Genomic DNA, 25,372 nt, shown 5'->3' with positions numbered 1-25,372 from the left:
ATTTTGTTATCTGTGCATTATATTAACTTGCTTTAAAACAAGGTAAGATATAGTGAGTTCATTTTAAGCGTACAGGATACTTTGATAATGACTAAGCTGTAGCTGAAAATTGACAATTAATATTAATTTCATAGTAACATCAAAATGGGTTAAAAAGGATTCACTGACGTTACAAAAGTATGATTTTCTTGTTTAAATATAGGGAAGACTGACTAAACAGGCAATATTGCAAATATTGTAGTAAGAAACAGTAAAACACACAACAATCTGCTGATAAAAGGATTATGTCTTTATTAAAGTTGGTTGAACATGTTCAGAACACTGTAAAGAAAGGGTAAAAAATGTTTAGCAGTAATTATTCTGGCCATTCACTGTGAAAAAACACTTGACACACAGATCACACAGGTGGAAAAGGATTATCTCCAATGCCAGGGTATTGCCTTGTGACACGTATCAAACTTTGCTGATACAACTAAAGATTGTGTCTCAATGAAAGGGGGGTGGAATATGTTCAGGACATTCCAAACATTAAATAAAATGTGTGAAGTAGTTGTGATTTACGTCCCTGAATGCTCCACAATACTTTAAACATAGGCCTACACACAGGCGAAAATGCATTACTTTCAATGGCAGGGCCATGTGACACGTATCACTCTTTGCTGAAAAAACTAAAGATTGTGTCTCAATGAAAGGGGGGTGGAATATGTTCAGGACACTCCAAACATTAAATAAAATGTGTGAAGTAGTTGAGATTTACGTCCCTGAATGCTCCACAATACTTTAAACATAGGTGATCAGACAGGCGGAAATGCATTAACTTCAATGGTAGGGCCATGTAACATGTATCACTCTTTGCTGAAAAAACTAAAGATTGTGTCTCAATGAAAGGGGGGTGGAATATGTTCAGGACACTCCAAATATTAAATAAAATGTGTGAAGTAGTTGAGATTTACGTCCCTGAATGCTCCACTGCTAAACATTTTTTACCCTTTCTTTACAGTGTTCTGAACATGAACAAAAAAGGCCTTGAATGGATAAAAAAAACGTCTAACAGAATTACTATCTTAAAATTAGCCTTGCAAGTCTGACATATTGTCTAGCCACACATCATATTGAGACCAACAAAGTGGTAGTTGGCTGCACCTTTAGGTGTGTAAGATTTAGGGGGATCTAATAGCAGACATTAAATAGAGGTCTTTTTTTGGCAGGTACTGTAGGTTATCATACAAACACTTGAAAAAGGAGGGGTATTCAGATGGCTGCAATCTCACCACTAGATGTCTCTAAACCTAGGGATGCACCGATACCACTTTTTTACAAACCGATACGAGTACGAGTATTTTTATTTGTGTACTTGCCGATACCGAGTACCGATACCGATACTTCTTAGATTTGGTCTCCATGAAAGTGCAATTAATTTGGAGGCAGATTGTATTTTATCCTCTGCAGATTATGTCAAGCCTATTGTACAAAATGAACAGAATAGACTTTATTTGTCATTGTGCATTGGATACACAACGAAATTTGTGAAATTTGAAATTTGAACAGAAGGCTATCCCAAGCCAAAAATAAACAGAGCTTTCTGGTTTTAACACACAAAAAAAGACTTCAAACAGACAATATCATCACATTAGACAAAATGCAAATATAACCAGATAAAGGCAATTCAATTTGCTGCATAGTTAACAACACAGTCTGCTTAACAAAAAGTGAACAGAACTATTACTGGATTAGCACAAGAGCACATTTCAGTTACAAAAGGATCAGAAGAATCTCCTGCTCAAGTACACAAACAATCACTTAACCTATGTGGCAGTCTTTCTCTCTACCTCTCTCTCTCTCTCTGTGTGCGTGCGCGTTTTTTTCTTTTGCAAGACGTCAGTTAAGATTGGTTACTTCGGTCTTGCGCCACTAGCATCAGTGAACTCTGTGTACTTAGCACTATGGTGTGTCTTCAGGAGTTTAATCAAATTGCTTGTGTTAAACAAAGTACTTTCCTTTTCGCCCCTCGACACCGTAGCAGTGCAGATCTTACACTGTGCCTTACTCCTGTCGTCGTCATTTATCTTAAAATGAGCCCAAATCGCCGTTAAGGCAGCATAACGGAATTGCTAATCGCTAACGAGATGCTAGCAGCTAAATTTAGCGAAACCTGTATACTGAAATACTTTGACACTATGACAAACTTTCCTAACACAGTCAAACATCAAGCAAATGCAACACAAGACGGCAAATAAGCTACTTACTAGTCTGGCAGAGAGTGGTAGGACAGGTAGGACAATAAATCACATTTTGTGTCAGCATAGCCCGGCCAGTTTGATGCAGTGAAATACTGATGAGTTAGCCTGGATGCCAGACGAATTTAGCCACGCCCACAACATTTTTGGTCGGGAAGTTCGGTCTGGTGTCGCTCCGTTGGGGAGAAATTATCTCCTCACAAAAATCTGTGAGGAGATAGATAGACCAATCAAATTGTCAGGGCGGGCTTTATACGATGATGGACAGATGATCAACCCTAACGTAATCAACCACGTCACCAAAGAGCTTTTGGGGTGAATTCGTTTTCAACAAACATGGCTGCCGTTGGAGAGCTGAAATGTGGAAATTCGAGTCTGTTTTAGAAGACATTGACAGCACATTCATTTTGAAAGAGGAACAGAGAAACGCGATCAAGGCATTTGTCGATCGAAAAGATGTTTTTGCCGTCCTTCCTACGGGATCCGGTAAAAGTTTAATGTATCAGCTGGCCCCATGGTCTACATTATGGTCATACTACGTTGCTCTGATTGGTTCTAGATATATCCAATTGAGCGAAGAGGCATTTTTTTTCCTGGTTCGGTTGAAACACGCCCCATAATCACAGTCCAACGGAGCGGTATCAGACTCATATTCTGACTAGAATTATGAGTATGACATCGTCAGGCTACTGATGAGTGGTATCGGTGCTTGGTATCGGCAATTCAAAACGAGTACGAGTATTTTAACGAAGTATCGGCACCGATACCGATACTGGTATCGGTATCGGTGCATCCCTATCTAAACCCTACACAGTGCACCTTTAAAATCACTGCTTATTTGACCTTAAATCAGCGTTTCTCAAAGTGTGGGGCCAGCCCAACTGCTGGGGCGCAGAAAAGGAGCGATGAGGGACAGGTGGGGCGCAGAGAAGGAGCGATGAGGGACAGGTGGGGCTTGAAAAGGCCCCCTTGTTCAATGTGGGGAATGACAGAAAAAGTCTGAGAACCACAGCCTTTAAATCAACCATTTGTTTTCTTTTTTAGATGAATCCCCTCGTGCCTTTTCAAACCTCCTTTTGTGGTAAACTTCTTTCCACAATCCAAGCAGCCGTAAGGTCTCAGGCCAGAGTGGATGGTGACATGGTTGATCAGATAGCCGTGACGACTGAAGGCCATTCCACACTGCAGGCAGACATGTGGCTTTTCTCCAGTATGATACACCAGGTGAGACTTCAGATTGGAGCGGTATATGAACCTCTTCCCACACTGTTTGCACTGATGTGGCCTCTCTCTCGTGTGCGACTGCATATGGATTTTCAGATGACATTTATATACATACCCCTTCCCACAATGAGAGCAAATGTGCGTTTTGTTTGGAGAGTGATATTTCCAATGCTTTTGCATGCTTTTTAAGGTGGGGAACGTCTTGGCACAGTGCTGACATTCAAAGACTGTTTGCTTGCCTTGATGTTCCTCTTTTACTTTGAAACCTTGTTCACTAGTATCACATACTTCCACTCTAGCTGTGTAAATCTGCCCACTGCTTTTCTTGGTGACCTCTTTTTTTCTATTGGTCAAACTGCCTTGGCTGATAATGAAGTGTCCTGCCCTGTAGACCTTAGCCTCAATGAAGGGACAGTGTTTACGATCCTTTTCAACGGCGCTGAAGTTGGCTTGATCACTTTCAACAGGACTGTTGTTGCTAGTGTTGGCTTCACTGGCCTGGACATTGATGGTGTGGTCCTTTTTGGCTTTTGCCTGTTGGACTTTACCACTGATATCCTGACATGCTTCTTTGGACAGTCTGTCATTACCTTTCCCACGGTCAGTATGAACCTCTCTTATTGGTGGATCACTAAGACTGTCAGTATGAACCGCTCTCATTGGTGGATCACTAAGACTGTCAGTATGAACCGCTCTCATTGGTGCTGGTGGACCACTAGGGCAACTCGCTGTATTGGCACTTTTTTCAACACATTCATCAATTCTAGGCGCTACTCTATTCCCATTGCTTCTAGTAGTGCATCCTCTCTGACTGTGAACATCATTTGTTTCAGTGGTTTTTGCACTGCTGCTGTTGGCTCGATTAGCTTTGCTGCTTCTTGTGAGAACTCTGTTTGGCTCCACACCATCAGCAGCTGTGGAGTCCAGATTAACCTCGTCATCACTCATGGTGACCGTTATTTGAGCTTCCGTTTGTGTGTTGCTGTTTGTGGTCATTTGGACACCCATCCCCACAGATTGTGTGCAGCTCACGCCCGGGATGGCACCGGGTCCGTCAGGAGCGTCACCTCGTCCCTCTCTTCCCATTACAGCCGTCACTGAGTCCAGGTCAGCTTTGACACAAAAATGACCCGTCACTGGATCCAGAAGGACCCATCCACTGTCTGGTAAACCTTCCATTTTAGTTAAGGCTACCTTGACCTCAGCTAGAGCGTCTTGACTGATCTTTGTTTGGGGGTAAAAGGCCGGCAGAGAGGAGCGACTTCTGTTACGTTTCACTCCGTCACTTAGCTGACTGTCGGCAGCCACAGCAGTAGACTGAGCAGTAGACTCGTTAAGGGATGTGGGGATTTCCATCTTCAGCACATTCTTGACACTTGTGGCATCACAGCAGAAAATCCCTGCAGACAACCAATGAAAGCATATCTCAAATGTATTCATGTCTATTGGCTGCATTTACATTTACATTTTGTCATTTAGCAGACGCTTTTATCCAAAGCGACTTACAAGGAGGTATACACATTTTACATTTACACTGATGGCACACTGCACATCAGGAGCAATTAGGGGTTCAGTGTCTTGCTCAAGGACGCTTCGACAGGGAATCGAACTAGCAACCTTCTGATTACTAAACGACTTCTCTACCTCCTGTACCAGCTGCATGTTAATTATCAACCGTCTAAACAGAGCTCCAATAATTACAATCCAAATGCATCTTCAACGTTTTTAAAACTATCTGTGAAACTGAACTGCCAGCAATTCTAATCCAATACACTTTTTGGTCAAATTTAGCAAATTGCTCCTCACAGTCCTCTAGCTGAGCGTTCAGTGTGTGTGCAACTGAGTGGTTCAGACCAAGTCTTAACCAGCTCCAGCCAATGAACACATCGCTTCAGAAGCACGGAAGGGAGGGTGTTATTTGACTGGCTATCGAGCTCAAATATGAACAACCGCTCGCCAGAATCACAGACTCTGCCTTTAACCTTGCAAAGGATTTTCCCCAATGAACAACCCTCTCACTCACCGTTACATAAGTTGTCATGATCCTCAAGGAGATACACCTGGAGGTCAGCTCCCCCTGGGGACTGTAGAGGATTACATGAATGAAGTGTGCATATGACATCACATATAAGCACGGTGAAGATGTATTACATATTGGAGTGATCTTAACCCACCTCAGAACTGGCGGGAGACTGGGTTCCTTCACCGTGAAGAGGATCCTCCACTTTGAGAACCACCAACTCTTCAAGACTGCTCCTCTTCTCGTTCATGATGTCACCGCCGTCCTCCATCTCACTCTTCACTCTCAACCTTTTTTGGTTTCCTCTTCTCTTTTGTCCTTCTTTCTCTCTTTGGATTTCTTTCCCAGCATTCCCACCACTGCCTGTGAAGTCTACCTCTCCTCCAGCCCTTATGTCACTTCCTGTTCCTCCTCCAGCCCTTATGTCACTTCCTGTTCCTCCTCCAGCCCTTATGTCACTTCCTGTTCCTCTAACTGCTCCGACTCCTCCATGCTCTTCATCCCCCCCTGCATTTTCCACCTTGTTTTTGTGGATGCTTACGCCATCTTCTGTGTTTCCCTTGTCCCCCGCCAACTCTTCTATGACCTCAAACTCATTTGTGCTCAATTCTGTTTCTCTCCTGCGTTGTTTCTCCTCTGCTCTCATCTCTGGCTGACATGTCTTTTCCTTGCCTTTATCTGTCTCATCTGCTCTTTCTTTCTGTAAACTTTCAACCATTTTAAGTCTCTCCTGGAAAACCTGTATTTCCTGCTCATTGTGTTTGAATTTATCCAGGAAATCCTTTAAACTAGCTTTAAAATCTGCATGACAGCGGCATCAAGAAGTGTTGCCATGACACCTTTCAGTTCACAGTGGAATGTCATCATGACATCTGGTGGTGTTCCTGTCGCCATCACACAATCAGTCAAATTGCCAGGTTCCTGCCCAGAGAATATATTAAACAATTTAGTAAAGGTCAACACACCTACAGTACTACGACATGAAATGTATCTGTGTATACATTCAAATCAGGATAAGAAGTTAACAGCATCTATCGACAATATGGGCATAAAGGGTGTAAAGTTTGATATCCTATTGATGCTGTTGGCCCATGATCCAATGTTTGTCTCAATGTGATTTTGATTAAATTATTATTATTCACACAATCAGTTACATTTCCAGTAACTCACAAATGCAATCAAATAAATATAATCTGAAAATTGCAAATAAGGACCTATGATTCCCTACACATCTAAGCTGACAAAGAAAATCCATCTTTCCTCTTTTAGGGGTATGACATCTTGTTTAGGCTTCTATAACATAATGTCGATTAAATGGTGTAGGTATGGTCATTCTTAACAAACAGTGTAATCTGAGGTGATGATCTGTATAGGCTCATTCCTATTCTCACAATACCAACAACAGCATTCGTTAAAAAGCGGAGACAAATTGGTTACTTGCAGAAAGTGTGTGCATAACGAGAATATCTCCGTAAGTAATCCTGTACACTTTGGACACTTCACCAATGATCGTTTCAAGACGCTTTGGCGACAAAAAGTTTTAGGGGTGGTTCCAGACTGTGATGACTACACAAACAAATGCGTCACATATCCAAAATGTTAGTTTGTTTGCCTACTTGTGTGAATAAACACTGTATTCCGGCAAAAGTAGGCTACCCTCACTCTAACACTAAGGAATAAGGAAGTTCAAAGTTTCAATCCGGTCAGCATTAGCAAAGAATTGCTAACATTTTATTATGTTTAACATCCACACATAGTTACACAACAGATGATGGTGGTCTGAGAGCGGACCAAAATCCAGCGGTGGACCGATATATGCTTGCTATATGCATACTAGCACGTATCACAACTTCTAACACCAGTGGGATGAAGTAGCTCGACCTTGTTTACTAGCCGGTTGTCATGGTGACTCGTAGTATCGGAGGTCCATTGAAGCGGAGTTTTTTAAATCGTCGGGCACTCGCAATCAAAGTTGATTGAACTAACTCAGATCAGCTGTTCTGGAAGCGAAAACTCAGAATTTAACATCTGAGGATTCATCAACTCAGAGTTCAGGGTTAGGCTCAGAGTTGGTCAAACCTGCATTCTGGAATAACTTACCCCCTAGTTGGGTTTGACCAGCGATATTTTTTACCAAGAAATTCGTTAACCCTCTGCTTTACATGCATCCACATGCAAGGTGGTAGGTAACATTAAGAATTGAACTGCTTATAATGGTGTTTCTGCTTAGGGTGCAGAAAATACAATTCAGAATTCAAATGTGCAAAGAACTGAAGGGAAGTTACCTGATTTTGATCGAGTCGCCATTGAGGTATCGATTCTTCAGCAGCGTTCAGTGAGAGTTCCGTTCTGCTAGCAACGATAACCCACAATAACCCCAGGAAGTAAAACGAAACGAGGAAGTAAAATGAGTTTGTTGTATCAAATGAAAGGTTTTTTACAACAAACAACCCTGTTAATCGACTGGGTAATATAAAAACCTTTTTTATGGAACGAGTTTTATTGTTGGATGTGTCCTAATGATCGGGAAAATAGTTAAAAGCGTGTTTGAAAGTTATAGTAGCCTATTTGTCATTATAAAGTCCTAATCTGTCTACTCGCTAGATCAGACTTTATAATAGTATTTTGTTATCTGTGCATTATATTAACTTGCTTTAAAACAAGGTAAGATATAGTGAGTTCATTTTAAGCGTACAGGATACTTTGATAATGACTAAGCTGTAGCTGAAAATTGACAATTAATATTAATTTCATAGTAACATCAAAATGGGTTAAAGAGGATTCACTGACGTTACAAAAGTATGATTTTCTTGTTTAAATATAGGGAAGACTGACTAAACAGGCAATATTGCAAATATTGTAGTAAGAAACAGTAAAACACACAACAATCTGCTGATAAAAGGATTATGTCTTCATTAAAGTTGGTTGAACATGTTCAGAACACTGTAAAGAAAGGGTAAAAAATGTTTAGCAGTAATTATTCTGGCCATTCACTGTGAAAAAACACTTGACACACAGATCACACAGGTGAAAAAGGATTATCTCCAATGCCAGGGTATTGCCTTGTGACACGTATCAAACTTTGCTGATACAACTAAAGATTGTGTCTCAATGAAAGGGGGGTGGAATATGTTCAGGACACTCCAAACATTAAATAAAATGTGTGAAGTAGTTGAGATTTACGTCCCTGAATGCTCCACAATACTTTAAACATAGGTGATCAGACAGGCGGAAATGCATTAACTTCAATGGTAGGGCCATGTGACATGTATCACTCTTTGCTGAAAAAACTAAAGATTGTGTCTCAATGAAAGGGGGGTGGAATATGTTCAGGACACTCCAAACATTAAATAAAATGTGTGAAGTAGTTGAGATTTACGTCCCTGAATGCTCCACAATACTTTAAACATAGGCCTACACACAGGCGAAAATGCATTAACTTCAATGGCAGGGCCATGTGATACGTATGACACTTTGCTGATTAAACTAAAGATTGTGTCTCAATGAAAGGGGGGTGGAATATGTTCAGGACACTCCAAACATTAAATAAAATGTGTGAAGTAGTTGTGATTTACGTCCCTGAATGCTCCACAATACTTTAAACATAGGCCTACACACAGGCGAAAATGCATTACTTTCAATGGCAGGGCCATGTGACACGTATCACTCTTTGCTGAAAAAACTAAAGATTGTGTCTCAATGAAAGGGGGGTGGAATATGTTCAGGACACTCCAAACATTAAATAAAATGTGTGAAGTAGTTGAGATTTACGTCCCTGAATGCTCCACAATACTTTAAACATAGGTGATCAGACAGGCGGAAATGCATTCACTTCAATGGCAGGGCCATGTGACACGTTTCACACTTTGCTGATGAAACTAAAGATTGTGTCTCAATGAAAGGGGGGTGGAATATGTTCAAGAAACTCCAAACATTAAATAAAATGTGTGAAGTAGTTGAGATTTACGTCCCTGAATGCTCCACAATACTTTAAACAGAGGCCTACACACAGGCGAAAATGCATTATCTTCAATGGCAGGGCCATGTGACACGTACGTTTAAAGTATTGTGGAGCACTCAGGGACGTAAATCTCAACTACTTCACACATTTTATTTAATGTTTGGACTGTCCTGAACACATTCCAGTCCTAAATGTCTGGTTCATTTACTCCAAAATCAATTGAGATATGTTAACCTAAATTCAAGCTCAACCCCCTTTGTCAGTTAAAGGCATACACTTGCTTGATGTTAAAAAAAAATACCAACAAGTTCTTAAGAGAATGCTTGCAGGAGGAGGTCTACCCAATATGACCAAAAAGAACATAAACCTAAATATGAAATTTCCAATCCGGCCCAAAGTAAAGGAGGTTTACAATTCTACACAATATCTACCCATCCAATGATTTTTTTAATTACTGTTTCAAGTTTCACTGTTGAGCAAGATGTAAGATGCATTTTGTAAGAAGGAACTTGGGACTACAACCCATCTATAAGCACTTGGTTAACAATATCTGGTCCAATTGTTTACTACTTAAACAAGAAGTTTTTGGTATTATTTTTGGTACCTTTAGGAAAAACCCACAGGACACAGAAGACACAATTGATATTTATTTATTCATAAAACGTAATGTAATTATAGGAAACATATTTATGTTCAGAAATATGTACACGTGTTTCCACAACGTGAAAATATTCCAAACCCCTCGATTCCAAAAACGCAATTTTAATACTCTCCCCTCTATCGTCATAGCAATGACAAAACTACAACATACATTAGCATGAGTTCCTTAAAAAAGACCTTGAATGGATAAAAAAAACGTCAAACAGAATTACTATCTTAAAATTAGCCTTGCAAGTCTGACATATTGTCTAGCCACACATCATATTGAGACCAACAAAGTGGTAGTTGGCTGATTTAGGGGGATCTAATAGCAGACATTAAATAGAGGTCTTTTTTTGGCAAGTACTGTAGGTTATCATACAAACACTTGAAAAAGGAGGGGTATTCAGATGGCTGCAATCTCACCACTAGATGTCTCTAAACCTAGGGATGCACCGATACCACTTTTTTACAAACCGATACGAGTACGAGTATTTTTATTTGTGTACTTGCCGATACCGAGTACCGATACCGATACTTCTTAGATTTGGTCTCCATGAAAGTGCAATTAATTTGGAGGCAGATTTTATTTTATCCTCTGCAGATTATGTCAAGCCTATTGTACAAAATTAACAGAAGGCTATCCCAAGCCAAAAATAAACAGAGCTTTCTGGTTTTAACACACAAAAAAAGACTTCAAACAGACAATATCATCACATTAGACAAAATGCAAATATAACCAGATAAAGGCAATTCAATTTGCTGCATAGTTAACAACACAGTCTGCTTAACAAAAAGTGAACAGAACTATTACTGGATTAGCACAAGAGCACATTTCAGTTACAAAAGGATCAGAAGAATCTCCTGCTCAAGTACACAAACAATCACTTAACCTATGTGGCAGTCTTTCTCTCTACCTCTCTCTCTCTGTGTGTGCGTGCGCGTTTTTTTCTTTTGCAAGACGTCAGTTAAGATTGGTTACTTCGGGCTTGCGCCACTAGCATCAGTGAACTCTGTGTACTTAGCACTATGGTGTGTCTTCAGGAGTTTAATCAAATTGCTTGTGTTAAACAAAGTACTTTCCTTTTCGCCCCTCGACACCGTAGCAGTGCAGATCTTACACTGTGCCTTACTCCTGTCGTCGTCATTTATCTTAAAATGAGCCCAAATCGCCGTTAAGGCAGCATAACGGAATTGCTAATCGCTAACGAGATGCTAGCAGCTAAATTTAGCGAAACCTGTATACTGAAATACTTTGACACTATGACAAACTTTCCTAACACAGTCAAACATCAAGCAAATGCAACACAAGACGGCAAATAAGCTACTTACTAGTCTGGCAGAGAGTGGTAGGACAGGTAGGACAATAAATCACATTTTGTGTCAGCATAGCCCGGCCAGTTTGATGCAGTGAAATACTGATGAGTGGTATCGGTGCTTGGTATCGGCAATTCAAAACGAGTACGAGTATTTTATATCGGTATCGGTGCATCCCTATCTAAACCCTACACAGTGCACCTTTAAAATCACTGCTTATTTGACCTTAAATCAGCGTTTCTCAAAGTGTGGGGCCAGCCCAACTGCTGGGGCGCAGAAAAGGAGCGATGAGGGACAGGTGGGGCGCAGAGAAGGAGCGATGAGGGACAGGTGGGGCTTGAAAAGGCCCCCTTGTTCAATGTGGGGAATGACAGAAAAAGTCTGAGAACCACAGCCTTTAAATCAACCATTTGTTTTCTTTTTTAGATGAATCCCCTCGTGCCTTTTCAAACCTCCTTTTGTGGTAAACTTCTTTCCACAATCCAAGCAGCCGTAAGGTCTCAGGCCAGAGTGGATGGTGACATGGTTGATCAGATAGCCGTGACGACTGAAGGCCATTCCACACTGCAGGCAGACATGTGGCTTTTCTCCAGTGTGGTACACCAGGTGAGACTTCAGATTGGAGCGGTATATGAACCTCTTCCCACACTGTTTGCACTGATGTGGCCTCTCTCTTGTGTGCGACTGCATATGGATTTTCAGATGACATTTATATACATACCCCTTCCCACAATGAGAGCAAATGTGCGTTTTGTTTGGAGAGTGATATTTCCAATGCTTTTGCATGCTTTTTAAGGTGGGGAACGTCTTGGCACAGTGCTGACATTCAAAGACTGTTTGCTTGCCTTGATGTTCCTCTTTTACTTTGAAACCTTGTTCACTAGTATCACATACTTCCACTCTAGCTGTGTAAATCTGCCCACTGCTTTTCTTGGTGACCTCTTTTTTTCTATTGGTCAAACTGCCTTGGCTGATAATGAAGTGTCCTGCCCTGTAGACCTTAGCCTCAATGAAGGGACAGTGTTTACGATCCTTTTCAACGGCGCTGAAGTTGGCTTGATCACTTTCAACAGGACTGTTGTTGCTAGTGCTGGCTTCACTGGCCTGGACATTGATGGTGTGGTCCTTTTTGGCTTTTGCCTGTTGGACTTTACCACTGATATCCTGACATGCTTCTTTGGACAGTCTGTCATTACCTCTCCCACGGTCAGTATGAACCGCTCTCATTGGTGCTGGTGGATCACTAAGACTGTCAGTATGAACCGCTCTCATTGGTGCTGGTGGACCACTAGGACAACTCGCTGTATTGGCACTTTTTTCAACACATTCATCAATTCTAGGCGCTACTCTATTCCCATTGCTTCTAGTAGTGCATCCTCTCTGACTGTGAACATCATTTGTTTCAGTGGTTTTTGCACTGCTGCTGTTGGCTCGATTAGCTTTGCTGCTTCTTGTGAGAACTCTGTTTGGCTCCACACCATCAGCAGCTGTGGAGTTCAGATTAACCTCGTCATCACTCATGGTGACCGTTATTTGAGCTTCCGTTTGTGTGTTGCTGTTTGTGGTCATTTGGACACCCATCCCCACAGATTGTGTGCAGCTCACGCCCGGGTCGGCACCGGGTCCATCAGGAGCGTCACCTCGTCCCTCTCTTCCCATTACAGCCGTCACTGAGTCCAGGTCAGCTTTGACACAAAAATGACCCGTCACTGGATCCAGAAGGACCCATCCACTGTCTGGTAAACCTTCCATTTTAGTTAAGGCTACCTTGACCTCAGCTAGAGCGTCTTGACTGATCTTTGTTTGGGGGTAAAAGGCCGGCAGAGAGGAGCGACTTCTGTTACGTTTCACTCCGTCACTTAGTTGACTGTCGGCAGCCACAGCAGTAGACTGAGCAGTAGACTCATTAAGGGATGTGGGGATTTCCATCTTCAGCACATTCTTGACACTTGTGGCATCACAGCAGAAAATCCCTGCAGACAACCAATGAAAGTATATCTCAAACGTATTCATGTCTATTAGCTGCATGTTAATTATCAACCGTCTAAACAGAGCTCCAATAATTACAATCCAAATGCATCTTCAACGTTTTTAAAACTATCTGTGAAACTGAACTGTCAGCAATTCTAATCCAATACAGTGTGTGCAACTGAGTGGTTCAGACCAAGTCTTAACCAGCTCCAGCCAATGAACACATCGCTTCAGAAGCACGGAAGGGAGGGTGTTATTTGACTGGCTATCGAGCTCAAATATGAACAACCGCTCGCCAGAATCACAGACTCTGCCTTCAACCTTGCAAAGGATTTTCCCCAATGAACAACCCTCTCACTCACCGTTACATAAGTTGTCATGATCCTCAAGGAGATACACCTGGAGGTCAGCTCCCCCTGGGGACTGTAGAGGATTACATGAATGAAGTGTGCATATGACATCACATATAAGCACGGTGAAGATGTATTACATATTGGAGTGATCTTAACCCACCTCAGAACTGGCGGGAGACTGGGTTCCTTCACCGTGAAGAGGATCCTCCACTTTGAGAACAACCAACTCTTCAAGACTGCTCCTCTTCTCGTTCATGATGTCACCGCCGTCCTCCATCTCACTCTTCACTCTCAACCTTTTTTGGTTTCCTCTTCTCTTTTGTCCTTCTTTCTCTCTTTGGATTTCTTTCCCAGCATTCCCACCACTGCCTGTGAAGTCTACCTCTCCTCCAGCCCTTATGTCACTTCCTGTTCCTCCTCCAGCCCTTATGTCACTTCCTGTTCCTCTAACTGCTCCAGCTCCTCCATGCTCTTCACCCCCCCCTGCATTTTCCACCTTGTTTTTGTGGATGCTTACGCCATCTTCTGTGTTTCCCTTGTCCCCCGCCAACTCTTCTATGACCTCAAACTCATTTGTGCTCAATTCTGTTTCTCTCCTGCGTTGTTTCTCCTCTGCTCTCATCTCTGGCTGACATGTCTTTTCCTTGCCTTTCTCTCTCGTCTCGTCTGCTCTTTCTTTCTGTAAACTTTCAACCATTTTAAGTCTCTCCTGGAAAACCTGTATTTCCTGCTCATTGTGTTTTAATTTATCCAGGAAATCCTTTTGAACTAGCTTTAAAATCTGCGTGACAGCGGCATCAAGGAGTGTTGCCATGACGTCTTTCAGTTCACAGTGGAATGTCATCATGACATCTGGTGGTGTTCCTGTCGCCATCACACAATCAGTCAAATTGCCAGGTTCCTGCCCAGAGAATATATTAAACAATTTAGTAAAGGTCAACACACCTACAGTACTACGACATGAAATGTATCTGTGTATACAAATCAGGATAAGAAGTTAACAGCATCTATCGACAATATGGGCATAAAGGGTGTAAAGTTTGATATCCTATTGATGCTGTTGGCCCATGATCCAATGTTTGTCTCAATGTGATTTCGATTAAATTATTATTATTATTCACACAATCAGTTACATTTCCAGTAACTCACAAATGCAATCAAATAAATATAATCTGAAAATTGCAAATAAGGACCTATGATTCCCTACACATCTAAGCTGACAAAGAAAATCCATCTTTCCTCTTTTAGGGGTATGACATCTTGTTTAGGCTTCTATAACATAATGTCGATTAAATGGTGTAGGTATGGTCATTCTTAACAAACAGTGTAATCTGAGGTGATGATCTGTATAGGCTCATTCCTATTCTCACAATACCAACAACAGCATTCGTTAAAAAGCGGAGACAAATTGGTTACTTGCAGAAAGTGTGTGCATAAAGAGAATATCTCCGTAAGTAATCCTGTACACTTTTGGACACTTCACCAATGATCGTTTCAAGACGCTTTGGCGACAAAAAGTTTTAGGGGTGGTTCCAGACTGTGATGACTACACAAACAAATGCGTCACATATCCAAAATGTTAGTTTGTTTGCCTACTTGTGTGAATAAACACTGTATTCCGGCAAAAGTAGGCTACCCTCACTCTAACACTAAGGAATAAGGAAGTTCAAAGTTTCAATCCGGTCAGCATTAGCAAAGAATTGCTAACATTTTATTATGTTTAACATCCACACATAGTTACACAACAGATGATGGTGGTCTGAGAGCGGACCAAAATCCAGCGGTGGACCGATATATGCTTGCTATATGCATACTAGCACGTATCACAACTTCTAACACCAGTGGGATGAAGTAGCTCGACCTTGTTTACTAGCCGGTTGTCATGGTGACTCGTAGTATCGGAGGTCCATTGAAGCGGAGTTTTTTAAATCGTCGGGCACTCGCAATCAAAGTTGATTGAACTAACTCAGATCAGCTGTTCTGGAAGCGAAAACTCAGAATTTAACATCTGAGGATTCATCAACTCAGAGTTCAGGGTTAGGCTCAGAGTTGGTCAAACCTGCATTCTGGAATAACTTACCCCCTAGTTGGGTTTGACCAGCGATATTTTTTACCAAGAAATTCGTTAACCCTCTGCTTTACATGCATCCACATGCAAGGTGGTAGGTAACATTAAGAATTGAACCGCTTATAATGGTGTTTCTGCTTAGGGTGCAGAAAATACAATTCAGAATTCAAATGTGCAAAGAACTGAAGGGAAGTTACCTGATTTTGATCGAGTCGCCATTGAGGTATCGATTCTTCAGCAGCGTTCAGTGAGAGTTCCGTTCTGCTAGCAACGATAACCCACAATAACCCCAGGAAGTAAAACGAAACGAGGAAGTAAAATGAGTTTGTTGTATCAAATGAAAGGTTTTTTACAACAAACAACCCTGTTAATCGACTGGGTAATATAAAAACCTGGAACGAGTTTTATTGTTGCATTTGTCCTAATGATCGGGAAAATAGTTAAAAGCGTGTTTGAAAGTTATAGTAGCCTATTTGTCATTATAAAGTCCTAATCTGTCTACTCGCTAGATCAGACTTTATAATAGTATTTTGTTATCTGTGCATTATATTAACTTGCTTTAAAACAAGGTAAGATATAGTGAGTTCATTTTAAGCGTACAGGATACTTTGATAATGACTAAGCTGTAGCTGAAAATTGACAATTAATATTAATTTCATAGTAACATCAAAATGGGTTAAAAAGGATTCACTGACGTTACAAAAGTATGATTTTCTTGTTTAAATATAGGGAAGACTGACTAAACAGGCAATATTGCAAATATTGTAGTAAGAAACAGTAAAACACACAACAATCTGCTGATAAAAGGATTATGTCTTCATTAAAGTTGGTTGAACATGTTCAGAACACTGTAAAGAAAGGGTAAAAAATGTTTAGCAGTAATTATTCTGGCCATTCACTGTGAAAAAACACTTGACACACAGATCACACAGGTGAAAAAGGATTATCTCCAATGCCAGGGTATTGCCTTGTGACACGTATCAAACTTTGCTGATACAACTAAAGATTGTGTCTCAATGAAAGGGGGGTGGAATATGTTCAGGACATTCCAAACATTAAATAAAATGTGTGAAGTAGTTGTGATTTACGTCCCTGAATGCTCCACAATACTTTAAACATAGGCCTACACACAGGCGAAAATGCATTACTTTCAATGGCAGGGCCATGTGATACGTATGACACTTTGCTGATTAAACTAAAGATTGTGTCTCAATGAAAGGGGGGTGGAATATGTTCAGGACACTCCAAACATTAAATAAAATGTGTGAAGTAGTTGTGATTTACGTCCCTGAATGCTCCACAATACTTTAAACATAGGCCTACACACAGGCGAAAATGCATTACTTTCAATGGCAGGGCCATGTGACACGTATCACTCTTTGCTGAAAAAACTAAAGATTGTGTCTCAATGAAAGGGGGGTGGAATATGTTCAGGACACTCCAAACATTAAATAAAATGTGTGAAGTAGTTGAGATGTACGTCCCTGAATGCTCCACAATACTTTAAACATAGGTGATCAGACAGGCGGAAATGCATTCACTTCAATGGCAGGGCCATGTGACACGTTTCACACTTTGCTGATGAAACTAAAGATTGTGTCTCAATGAAAGGGGGGTGGAATATGTTCAAGAAACTCCAAACATTAAATAAAATGTGTGAAGTAGTTGAGATTTACGTCCCTGAATGCTCCACAATACTTTAAACAGAGGCCTACACACAGGCGAAAATGCATTATCTTCAATGGCAGGGCCATGTGACACGTACGTTTAAAGTATTGTGGAGCACTCAGGGACGTAAATCTCAACTACTTCACACATTTTATTTAATGTTTGGACTGTCCTGAACATATTCCAGTCCTAAATGTCTGGTTCATTTACTCCAAAATCAATTGAGATATGTTAACCTAAATTCAAGCTCAACCCCCTTTGTCAGTTAAAGGCATACACTTGCTTGATGTTAAAAAAAAAATACCAACAAGTTCTTAAGAGAATGCTTGCAGGAGGAGGTCTACCCAATATGACCAAAAAGAACGTAAACCTAAATATCTGAAATTTCCAATCCGGCCCAAAGTAAAGGAGGTTTACAATTCTACACAATATCTACCCATCCAATGATTTTTTTAATTACTGTTTCAAGTTTCACTGTTGAGCAAGATGTAAGATGCATTTTGTAAGAAGGAACTTGGGACTACAACCCATCTATAAGCACTTGGTTAACAATATCTGGTCCAATTGTTTACTACTTAAACAAGAAGTTTTTGGTATTATTTTTGGTACCTTTAGGAAAAACCCACAGGACACAGAAGACACAATTGATATTTATTTATTCATAAAACGTAATGTAATTATAGGAAACATATTTATGTTCAGAAATATGTACACGTGTTTCCACAACGTGAAAATATTCCAAACCCCTCGATTCCAAAAACGCAATTTTAATACTCTCCCCTCTATCGTCATAGCAATGACAAAACTACAACATACATTAGCATGAGTTCCTTAAAAAAGGCCTTGAATGGATAAAAAAAACGTCTAACAGAATTACTATCTTAAAATTAGCCTTGCAAGTCTGACATATTGTCTAGCCACACATCATATTGAGACCAACAAAGTGGTAGTTGGCTGATTTAGGGGGATCTAATAGCAGACATTAAATAGAGGTCTTTTTTTGGCAAGTACTGTAGGTTATCATACAAACACTTGAAAAAGGAGGGGTATTCAGATGGCTGCAATCTCACCACTAGATGTCTCTAAACCTAGGGATGCACCGATACCACTTTTTTACAAACCGATACGAGTACGAGTATTTTTATTTGTGTACTTGCCGATACCGAGTACCGATACCGATACTTCTTAGATTTGGTCTCCATGAAAGTGCAATTAATTTGGAGGCAGATTTTATTTTATCCTCTGCAGATTATGTCAAGCCTATTGTACAAAATTAACAGAAGGCTATCCCAAGCCAAAAATAAACAGAGCTTTCTGGTTTTAACACACAAAAAAGACTTCAAACAGACAATATCATCACATTAGACAAAATGCAAATATAACCAGATAAAGGCAATTCAATTTGCTGCATAGTTAACAACACAGTCTGCTTAACAAAAAGTGAACAGAACTATTACTGGATTAGCACAAGAGCACATTTCAGTTACAAAAGGATCAGAAGAATCTCCTGCTCAAGTACACAAACAATCACTTAACCTATGTGGCAGTCTTTCTCTCTACCTCTCTCTCTCTGTGTGTGCGTGCGCGTTTTTTTCTTTTGCAAGACGTCAGTTAAGATTGGTTACTTCGGGCTTGCGCCACTAGCATCAGTGAACTCTGTGTACTTAGCACTATGGTGTGTCTTCAGGAGTTTAATCAAATTGCTTGTGTTAAACAAAGTACTTTCCTTTTCGCCCCTCGACACCGTAGCAGTGCAGATCTTACACCCTGCCTTACTCCTGTCGTCGTCATTTATCTTAAAATGAGCCCAAATCGCCGTTAAGGCAGCATAACGGAATTGCTAATCACTAACGAGATGCTAGCAGCTAAATTTAGCGAAACCTGTATACTGAAATACTTTGACACTATGACAAACTTTCCTAACACAGTCAAACATCAAGCAAATGCAACACAAGACGGCAAATAAGCTACTTACTAGTCTGGCAGAGAGTGGTAGGACAGGTAGGACAATAAATCACATTTTGTGTCAGCATAGCCCGGCCAGTTTGATGCAGTGAAATACTGATGAGTGGTATCGGTGCTTGGTATCGGCAATTCAAAACGAGTACGAGTATTTTATACTGGTATCGGTGCATCCCTATCTAAACCCTACACAGTGCACCTTTAAAATCACTGCTTATTTGACCTTAAATCAGCGTTTCTCAAAGTGTGGGGCCAGCCCAACTGCTGGGGCGCAGAAAAGGAGCGATGAGGGACAGGTGGGGCGCAGAGAAGGAGCGATGAGGGACAGGTGGGGCTTGAAAAGGCCCCCTTGTTCAATGTGGGGAATGACAGAAAAGTCTGAGAACCACAGCCTTTAAATCAACCATTTGTTTTCTTTTTTAGATGAATCCCCTCGTGCCTTTTCAAACCTCCTTTTGTGGTAAACTTCTTTCCACAATCCAAGCAGCCGTAAGGTCTCAGGCCAGAGTGGATGGTGACATGGTTGATCAGATAGCCGTGACGACTGAAGGCCATTCCACACTGCAGGCAGACATGTGGCTTTTCTCCAGTGTGATACACCAGGTGAGACTTCAGATTGGAGCGGTATATGAACCTCTTCCCACACTGTTTGCACTGATGTGGCCTCTCTCTCGTGTGCGACTGCATATGGATTTTCAGATGACATTTATATACATACCCCTTCCCACAATGAGAGCAAATGTGCGTTTTGTTTGGAGAGTGATATTTCCAATGCTTTTGCATGCTTTTTAAGGTGGGGAACGTCTTGGCACAGTGCTGACATTGAAAGACTGTTTGCTTGCCTTGATGTTCCTCTTTTACTTTGAAACCTTGTTCACTAGTATCACATACTTCCACTCTAGCTGTGTAAATCTGCCCATTGCTTTTCTTGGTGACCTCTTTTTTTCTATTGGTCAAACTGCCTTGGCTGATAATGAAGTGTCCTGCCCTGTAGACCTTAGCCTCAATGAAGGGACAGTGTTTACGATCCTTTTCAACGGCGCTGAAGTTGGCTTGATCACTTTCAACAGGACTGTTGTTGCTAGTGCTGGCTTCACTGGCCTGGACATTGATGGTGTGGTCCTTTTTGGCTTTTGCCTGTTGGACTTTACCACTGATATCCTGACATGCTTCTTTGGACAGTCTGTCATTACCTTTCCCACGGTCAGTATGAACCTCTCTTATTGGTGGATCACTAAGACTGTCAGTATGAACCGCTCTCATTGGTGGATCACTAAGACTGTCAGTATGAACCGCTCTCATTGGTGCTGGTGGACCACTAGGGCAACTCGCTGTATTGGCACTTTTTTCAACACATTCATCAATTCTAGGTGCTACTCTATTCCCATTGCTTCTAGTAGTGCATCCTCTCTGACTGTGAACATCATTTGTTTCAGTGGTTTTTGCACTGCTGCTGTTGGCTCGATTAGCTTTGCTGCTTCTTGTGAGAACTCTGTTTGGCTCCACACCATCAGCAGCTGTGGAGTTCAGATTAACCTCGTCATCACTCATGGTGACCGTTATTTGAGCTTCCGTTTGTGTGTTGCTGTTTGTGGTCATTTGGACACCCATCCCCACAGATTGTGTGCAGCTCACGCCCAGGTCGGCACCGGGTCCATCAGGAGCGTCACCTCGTCCCTCTCTTCCCATTACAGCCGTCACTGAGTCCAGGTCAGCTTTGACACAAAAATGACCCGTCACGGGATCCAGAAGGACCCATCCACTGTCTGGTAAACCTTCCATTTTAGTTAAGGCTACCTTGACCTCAGCTAGAGCGTCTTGACTGATCTTTGTTTGGGGGTAAAAGGCCGGCAGAGAGGAGCGACTTCTGTTACGTTTCACTCCGTCACTTAGCTGACTGTCGGCAGCCACAGCAGTAGACTGAGCAGTAGACTCATTAAGGGATGTGGGGATTTCCATCTTCAGCACATTCTTGACACTTGTGGCATCACAGCAGAAAATCCCTGCAGACAACCAATGAAAGTATATCTCAAACGTATTCATGTCTATTAGCTGCATGTTAATTATCAACCGTCTAAACAGAGCTCCAATAATTACAATCCAAATGCATCTTCAACGTTTTTAAAACTATCTGTGAAACTGAACTGTCAGCAATTCTAATCCAATACAGTGTGTGCAACTGAGTGGTTCAGACCAAGTCTTAACCAGCTCCAGCCAATGAACACATCGCTTCAGAAGCACGGAAGGGAGGGTGTTATTTGACTGGCTATCGAGCTCAAATATGAACAACCGCTCGCCAGAATCACAGACTCTGCCTTCAACCTTGCAAAGGATTTTCCCCAATGAACAACCCTCTCGCTCACCGTTACATAAGTTGTCATGATCCTCAAGGAGATACACCTGGAGGTCAGCTCCCCCTGGGGACTGTAGAGGATTACATGAATGAAGTGTGCATATGACATCACATATAAGCATTTTGAAGATGTATTACATATTGGAGTGATCTTAACCCACCTCAGAACTGGCGGGAGACTGGGTTCCTTCACCTTGAAGAGGATCCTCCACTTTGAGAACAACCAACTCTTCAAGACTGCTCCTCTTCTCGTTCATGATGTCACCGCCATCCTCCATCTCACTCTTCACTCTCAACCTTTTTTGTTTTCCTCTTCTCTTTTGTCCTTCTTTCTCTCTTTGGATTTCTTTCCCAGCATTCCCACCACTGCCTGTGAAGTCTACCTCTCCTCCAGCCCTTATGTCACTTCCTGTTCCTCCTCCAGCCCTTATGTCACTTCCTGTTCCTCCTCCAGCCCTTATGTCACTTCCTGTTCCTCTAACTGCTCCGACTCCTCCATGCTCTTCATCCCCCCCTGCATTTTCCACCTTGTTTTTGTGGATGCTTACTCCATCTTCTGTGTTTCCCTTGTCCCCCGCCAACTCTTCTATGACCTCAAACTCATTTGTGCTCAATTCCGTTCCTGTTTCTCTCCTGCGTTGTTTCTCCTCTGCTCTCATCTCTGGCTGACATGTCTTTTCCTTGCCTTTCTCTCTCGTCTCGTCTGCTCTTTCTTTCTGTAAACTTTCAACCATTTTAAGTCTCTCCTGGAAAACCTGTATTTCCTGCTCATTGTGTTTTAATTTATCCAGGAAATCCTTTTGAACTAGCTTTAAAATCTGCATGACGGCGGCATCAAGAAGTGTTGCCATGACGTCTTTCAGTTCACAGTGGAATGTCATCATGACATCTGGTGGTGTTCCTGTCGCCATCACACAATCAGTCAAATTGCCAGGTTCCTGCCCAGAGAATATATTAAACAATTTAGTAAAGGTCAACACACCTACAGTACTACGACATGAAATGTATCTGTGTATAAATTCAAATCAGGATAAGCAGTTAACAGCATCTATCGACAATATGGGCATAAAGGGTGTAAAGTTTGATATCCTATCGATGCTGTTGGCCCCTGATCCAATGTTTGTCTCAATGTGATTTTGATTAAATTATTATTATGCACACAATCAGTTACATTTCCAGTAACTCACAAATGCAATCAAATAAATATAATCTGAAAATTGCAAATAAGGACCTATGATTCCCTACACATCTAAGCTGACAAAGAAAATCCATCTTTCCTCTTTTAGGGGTATGACATCTTGTTTAGGCTTCTATAACATAATGTCGATTAAATGGTGTAGGTATGGTCATTCTTAACAAACAGTGTAATCTGAGGTGATGATCTGTATAGGCTCATTCCTATTCTCACAATACCAACAACAGCATTCGTTAAAAAGCGGAGACAAATTGGTTACTTGCAGAAAGTGTGTGCATAACGAGAATATCTCCGTAAGTAATCCTGTACACTTTGGACACTTCACCAATGACCGTCTCAAAACGCTTTGGCGACAAAAAGTTTTAGGGGTGGTTCCAGACTTTGATGACTACACAAACAAATGCGTCACATACCCAAAATGTTATTGCTAGTTTGTTTCATCATGAATAAACACTGTATTTCGGCAAAAGTAGGCTATCCTCACTCTAACACTAAGGAAAAGGAAGTTCATAGTTTCAATCCGGTCAGCAATCACAAACTAGGAAATACTCGTGCTGCTACACAGCTAACTTCGTTTTTTCTTTGTTACTTATATCTGTTTAGGGTTTATTGATATCCATTAATAATGAATAACATGATTTATTGAGGAACAAAAACTAAAGTAGCCTAAAGCACGTAGCCCTATGTTAACCACATTAGGTTAGTTTACAGCAACATGCAACATAGCATAGACCTTACCGTGTGGCTAGTTGACCGTTGTAATAATTCTGCCATTGCGCTTTTTATGCCACTGTCGACGTTGTCACGACAGCAATGAGTATATTTAATTTCATTAAAAAAAATTCGTGTGATTTCTACGTGATCCGATCAAGCACTAACATAATCACAACAAAGCACCTTATAGCAAATTATCAGTTGGGGTAATGTTTAAACCGCGAGTCTTTTTACGCTTTACCGCCGCCAAGGGGAAAGGAGTACGCAACTAATTTACGCCTCTGCAAAGACCAGCCAGCCCTGTTATGATTTCGTGTGTTCATTTTAGAAGACAAAATCTGTACGGTTCCCGCTACGTGTTTTACACGACCAGTGTGTTAACGCAGTTAAACAGTCAGCAAAACACGGTTTTCATGAGCCAGGAAGCGAGGGCCTTGCTCTTTTATTGATAGACAGGTGAACACTTATGAGTGAAACTTTAATAAACAAGAAACAGAAAATACTTAGAAGGTCTCGAAACTAAATGTAGGTCACTTATACATATTAACCACAGTGCGAGACAACCAAAAAAACTTACAGCTATTTCTTTCGAGGGTGAGGGAAAGGCTTTCACCATGTTCTCTATCCCACGATACAAGCACTTGCATGGTATCAAAGTAAAAGTACTGTGTGTATATAACAATAACATATTGTAACATGAAACGTCAAATTACTCCAAGCAATATCTATAAACCTTTGCTGACCTAAATAAATCGGAGGGTAGAACAAAACCCATTTTGATCCAAAACCCACTAGATTTTGTTTTCATAAATCATGCCTTTGTCATTGCTTCAGCATTATGTTTTACCTCCTGCATACTTGGTTGATGTCCAAAACTTCATTGCCTTTGGCATTGTGAAAGAAACCTTGTCTGTACAAAGTGACATTTCCTCATTCCTATGTCCGGACTACCATCTCTTTACAGGGATGACTTAATCTCATCCCAGCTGATTAAGAGCCAGTACAGACTACAAAGGGAGGGGTTGCAGTGAGACCCAGTCCTCTGTCCTTCTTCCAGACGAGCTGAATGCCTTTTACGCTCGTTTTGAGAGGGACAGTGACCCCCCCTGCAGTGGAGCTACCTGAAAGCCTAACCAGTGGTGTGTCTACTTTAACTGTAGCCGAGGTGAAGCGCTGCTTCAGAAAGATCAACCCTCGCAAGGCACCTGGCCCGGATGGCATATCAGGTAGGGCCCTCAGGGGTTGCGCTGACCAGCTAGCGGGGGTCTTCAGCGACATCTTCAACCTCTCCCTCAGCCTGTCTGTGCTCCCCACATGCTTCAAACAGACCACCATCGTCCCTGTGCCCAAGAACACCAAGGTCACCTGCTTGAATGACTTTCGCCCGGTAGCACTGACCTCCGTGATCATGAAGTGCTACGAGCGGCTAGTCAAATCATCCATCTGCTCCTTGCTGCCTCCCACCCTGGACCCTATGCAGTTTGCATACCGGTCCAACAGGTCTACAGACGATGCCATAGCCCTGACCACGCACACCGCCCTCACCCACCTGGACAAAGGGAATACATATGTGAGGATGCTGTTCATTGACTACAGTTCAGCATTCAATACCATCATCCCCTCCAGACTCATCTCGAAGCTCGTAGATCTGGGTCTAAGCACCCCCCTATGCAAATGGATCTTCGACTTC

General features: G+C 41.6%; 2 protein-coding genes and 2 long non-coding RNA genes across 4 annotated transcripts; all 4 read right to left on the bottom strand.

The window, feature by feature from the left end:
- Nucleotides 1–1,217: 1,217 nt before the first annotated feature.
- Nucleotides 1,218–3,939, bottom strand: LOC116217948. Its single transcript, XR_004162608.1, has 2 exons — nucleotides 3,043–3,939; nucleotides 1,218–1,289 (listed from the first exon to the last, which is right to left on the bottom strand). It is a non-coding gene; the product is annotated as an uncharacterized LOC116217948 (long non-coding RNA).
- Nucleotides 3,940–10,453: 6,514 nt separating this feature from the next.
- Nucleotides 10,454–12,590, bottom strand: LOC116225220. Its single transcript, XR_004165982.1, has 2 exons — nucleotides 11,586–12,590; nucleotides 10,454–10,525 (listed from the first exon to the last, which is right to left on the bottom strand). It is a non-coding gene; the product is annotated as an uncharacterized LOC116225220 (long non-coding RNA).
- LOC116217982 lies at nucleotides 12,591–24,281 on the bottom strand. Its single transcript, XM_042702785.1, has 6 exons — nucleotides 24,260–24,281; nucleotides 22,205–22,711; nucleotides 13,883–14,152; nucleotides 13,732–13,792; nucleotides 12,632–13,371; nucleotides 12,591–12,596 (listed from the first exon to the last, which is right to left on the bottom strand). Exons 2-6 carry the CDS (start codon nucleotides 22,682–22,684, stop codon nucleotides 12,591–12,593), a joined length of 1,557 nt encoding a protein of 518 aa, XP_042558719.1. The 5' UTR covers nucleotides 22,685–22,711; nucleotides 24,260–24,281.
- On the bottom strand, nucleotides 18,475–22,227 carry LOC116225242 (zinc finger protein 415-like). Its single transcript, XM_031587439.1, has 4 exons — nucleotides 21,935–22,227; nucleotides 21,784–21,844; nucleotides 19,606–21,423; nucleotides 18,475–18,546 (listed from the first exon to the last, which is right to left on the bottom strand). The coding sequence occupies exons 1-3, from the start codon at nucleotides 22,049–22,051 to the stop codon at nucleotides 19,820–19,822; spliced, it is 1,782 nt and encodes a 593-aa protein (XP_031443299.1). The 5' UTR covers nucleotides 22,052–22,227; the 3' UTR covers nucleotides 18,475–18,546; nucleotides 19,606–19,819.
- Nucleotides 24,282–25,372: the final 1,091 nt, after the last annotated feature.

Source organism: Clupea harengus, chromosome 20 (genome assembly GCF_900700415.2).
Source record: "Clupea harengus chromosome 20, Ch_v2.0.2, whole genome shotgun sequence".
Lineage (NCBI taxonomy): Eukaryota > Metazoa > Chordata > Actinopteri > Clupeiformes > Clupeidae > Clupea > Clupea harengus.
The sequence above is the reverse complement of the archived record's forward strand: the minus strand, read 5'-3'. Positions and strand labels throughout refer to the sequence as shown.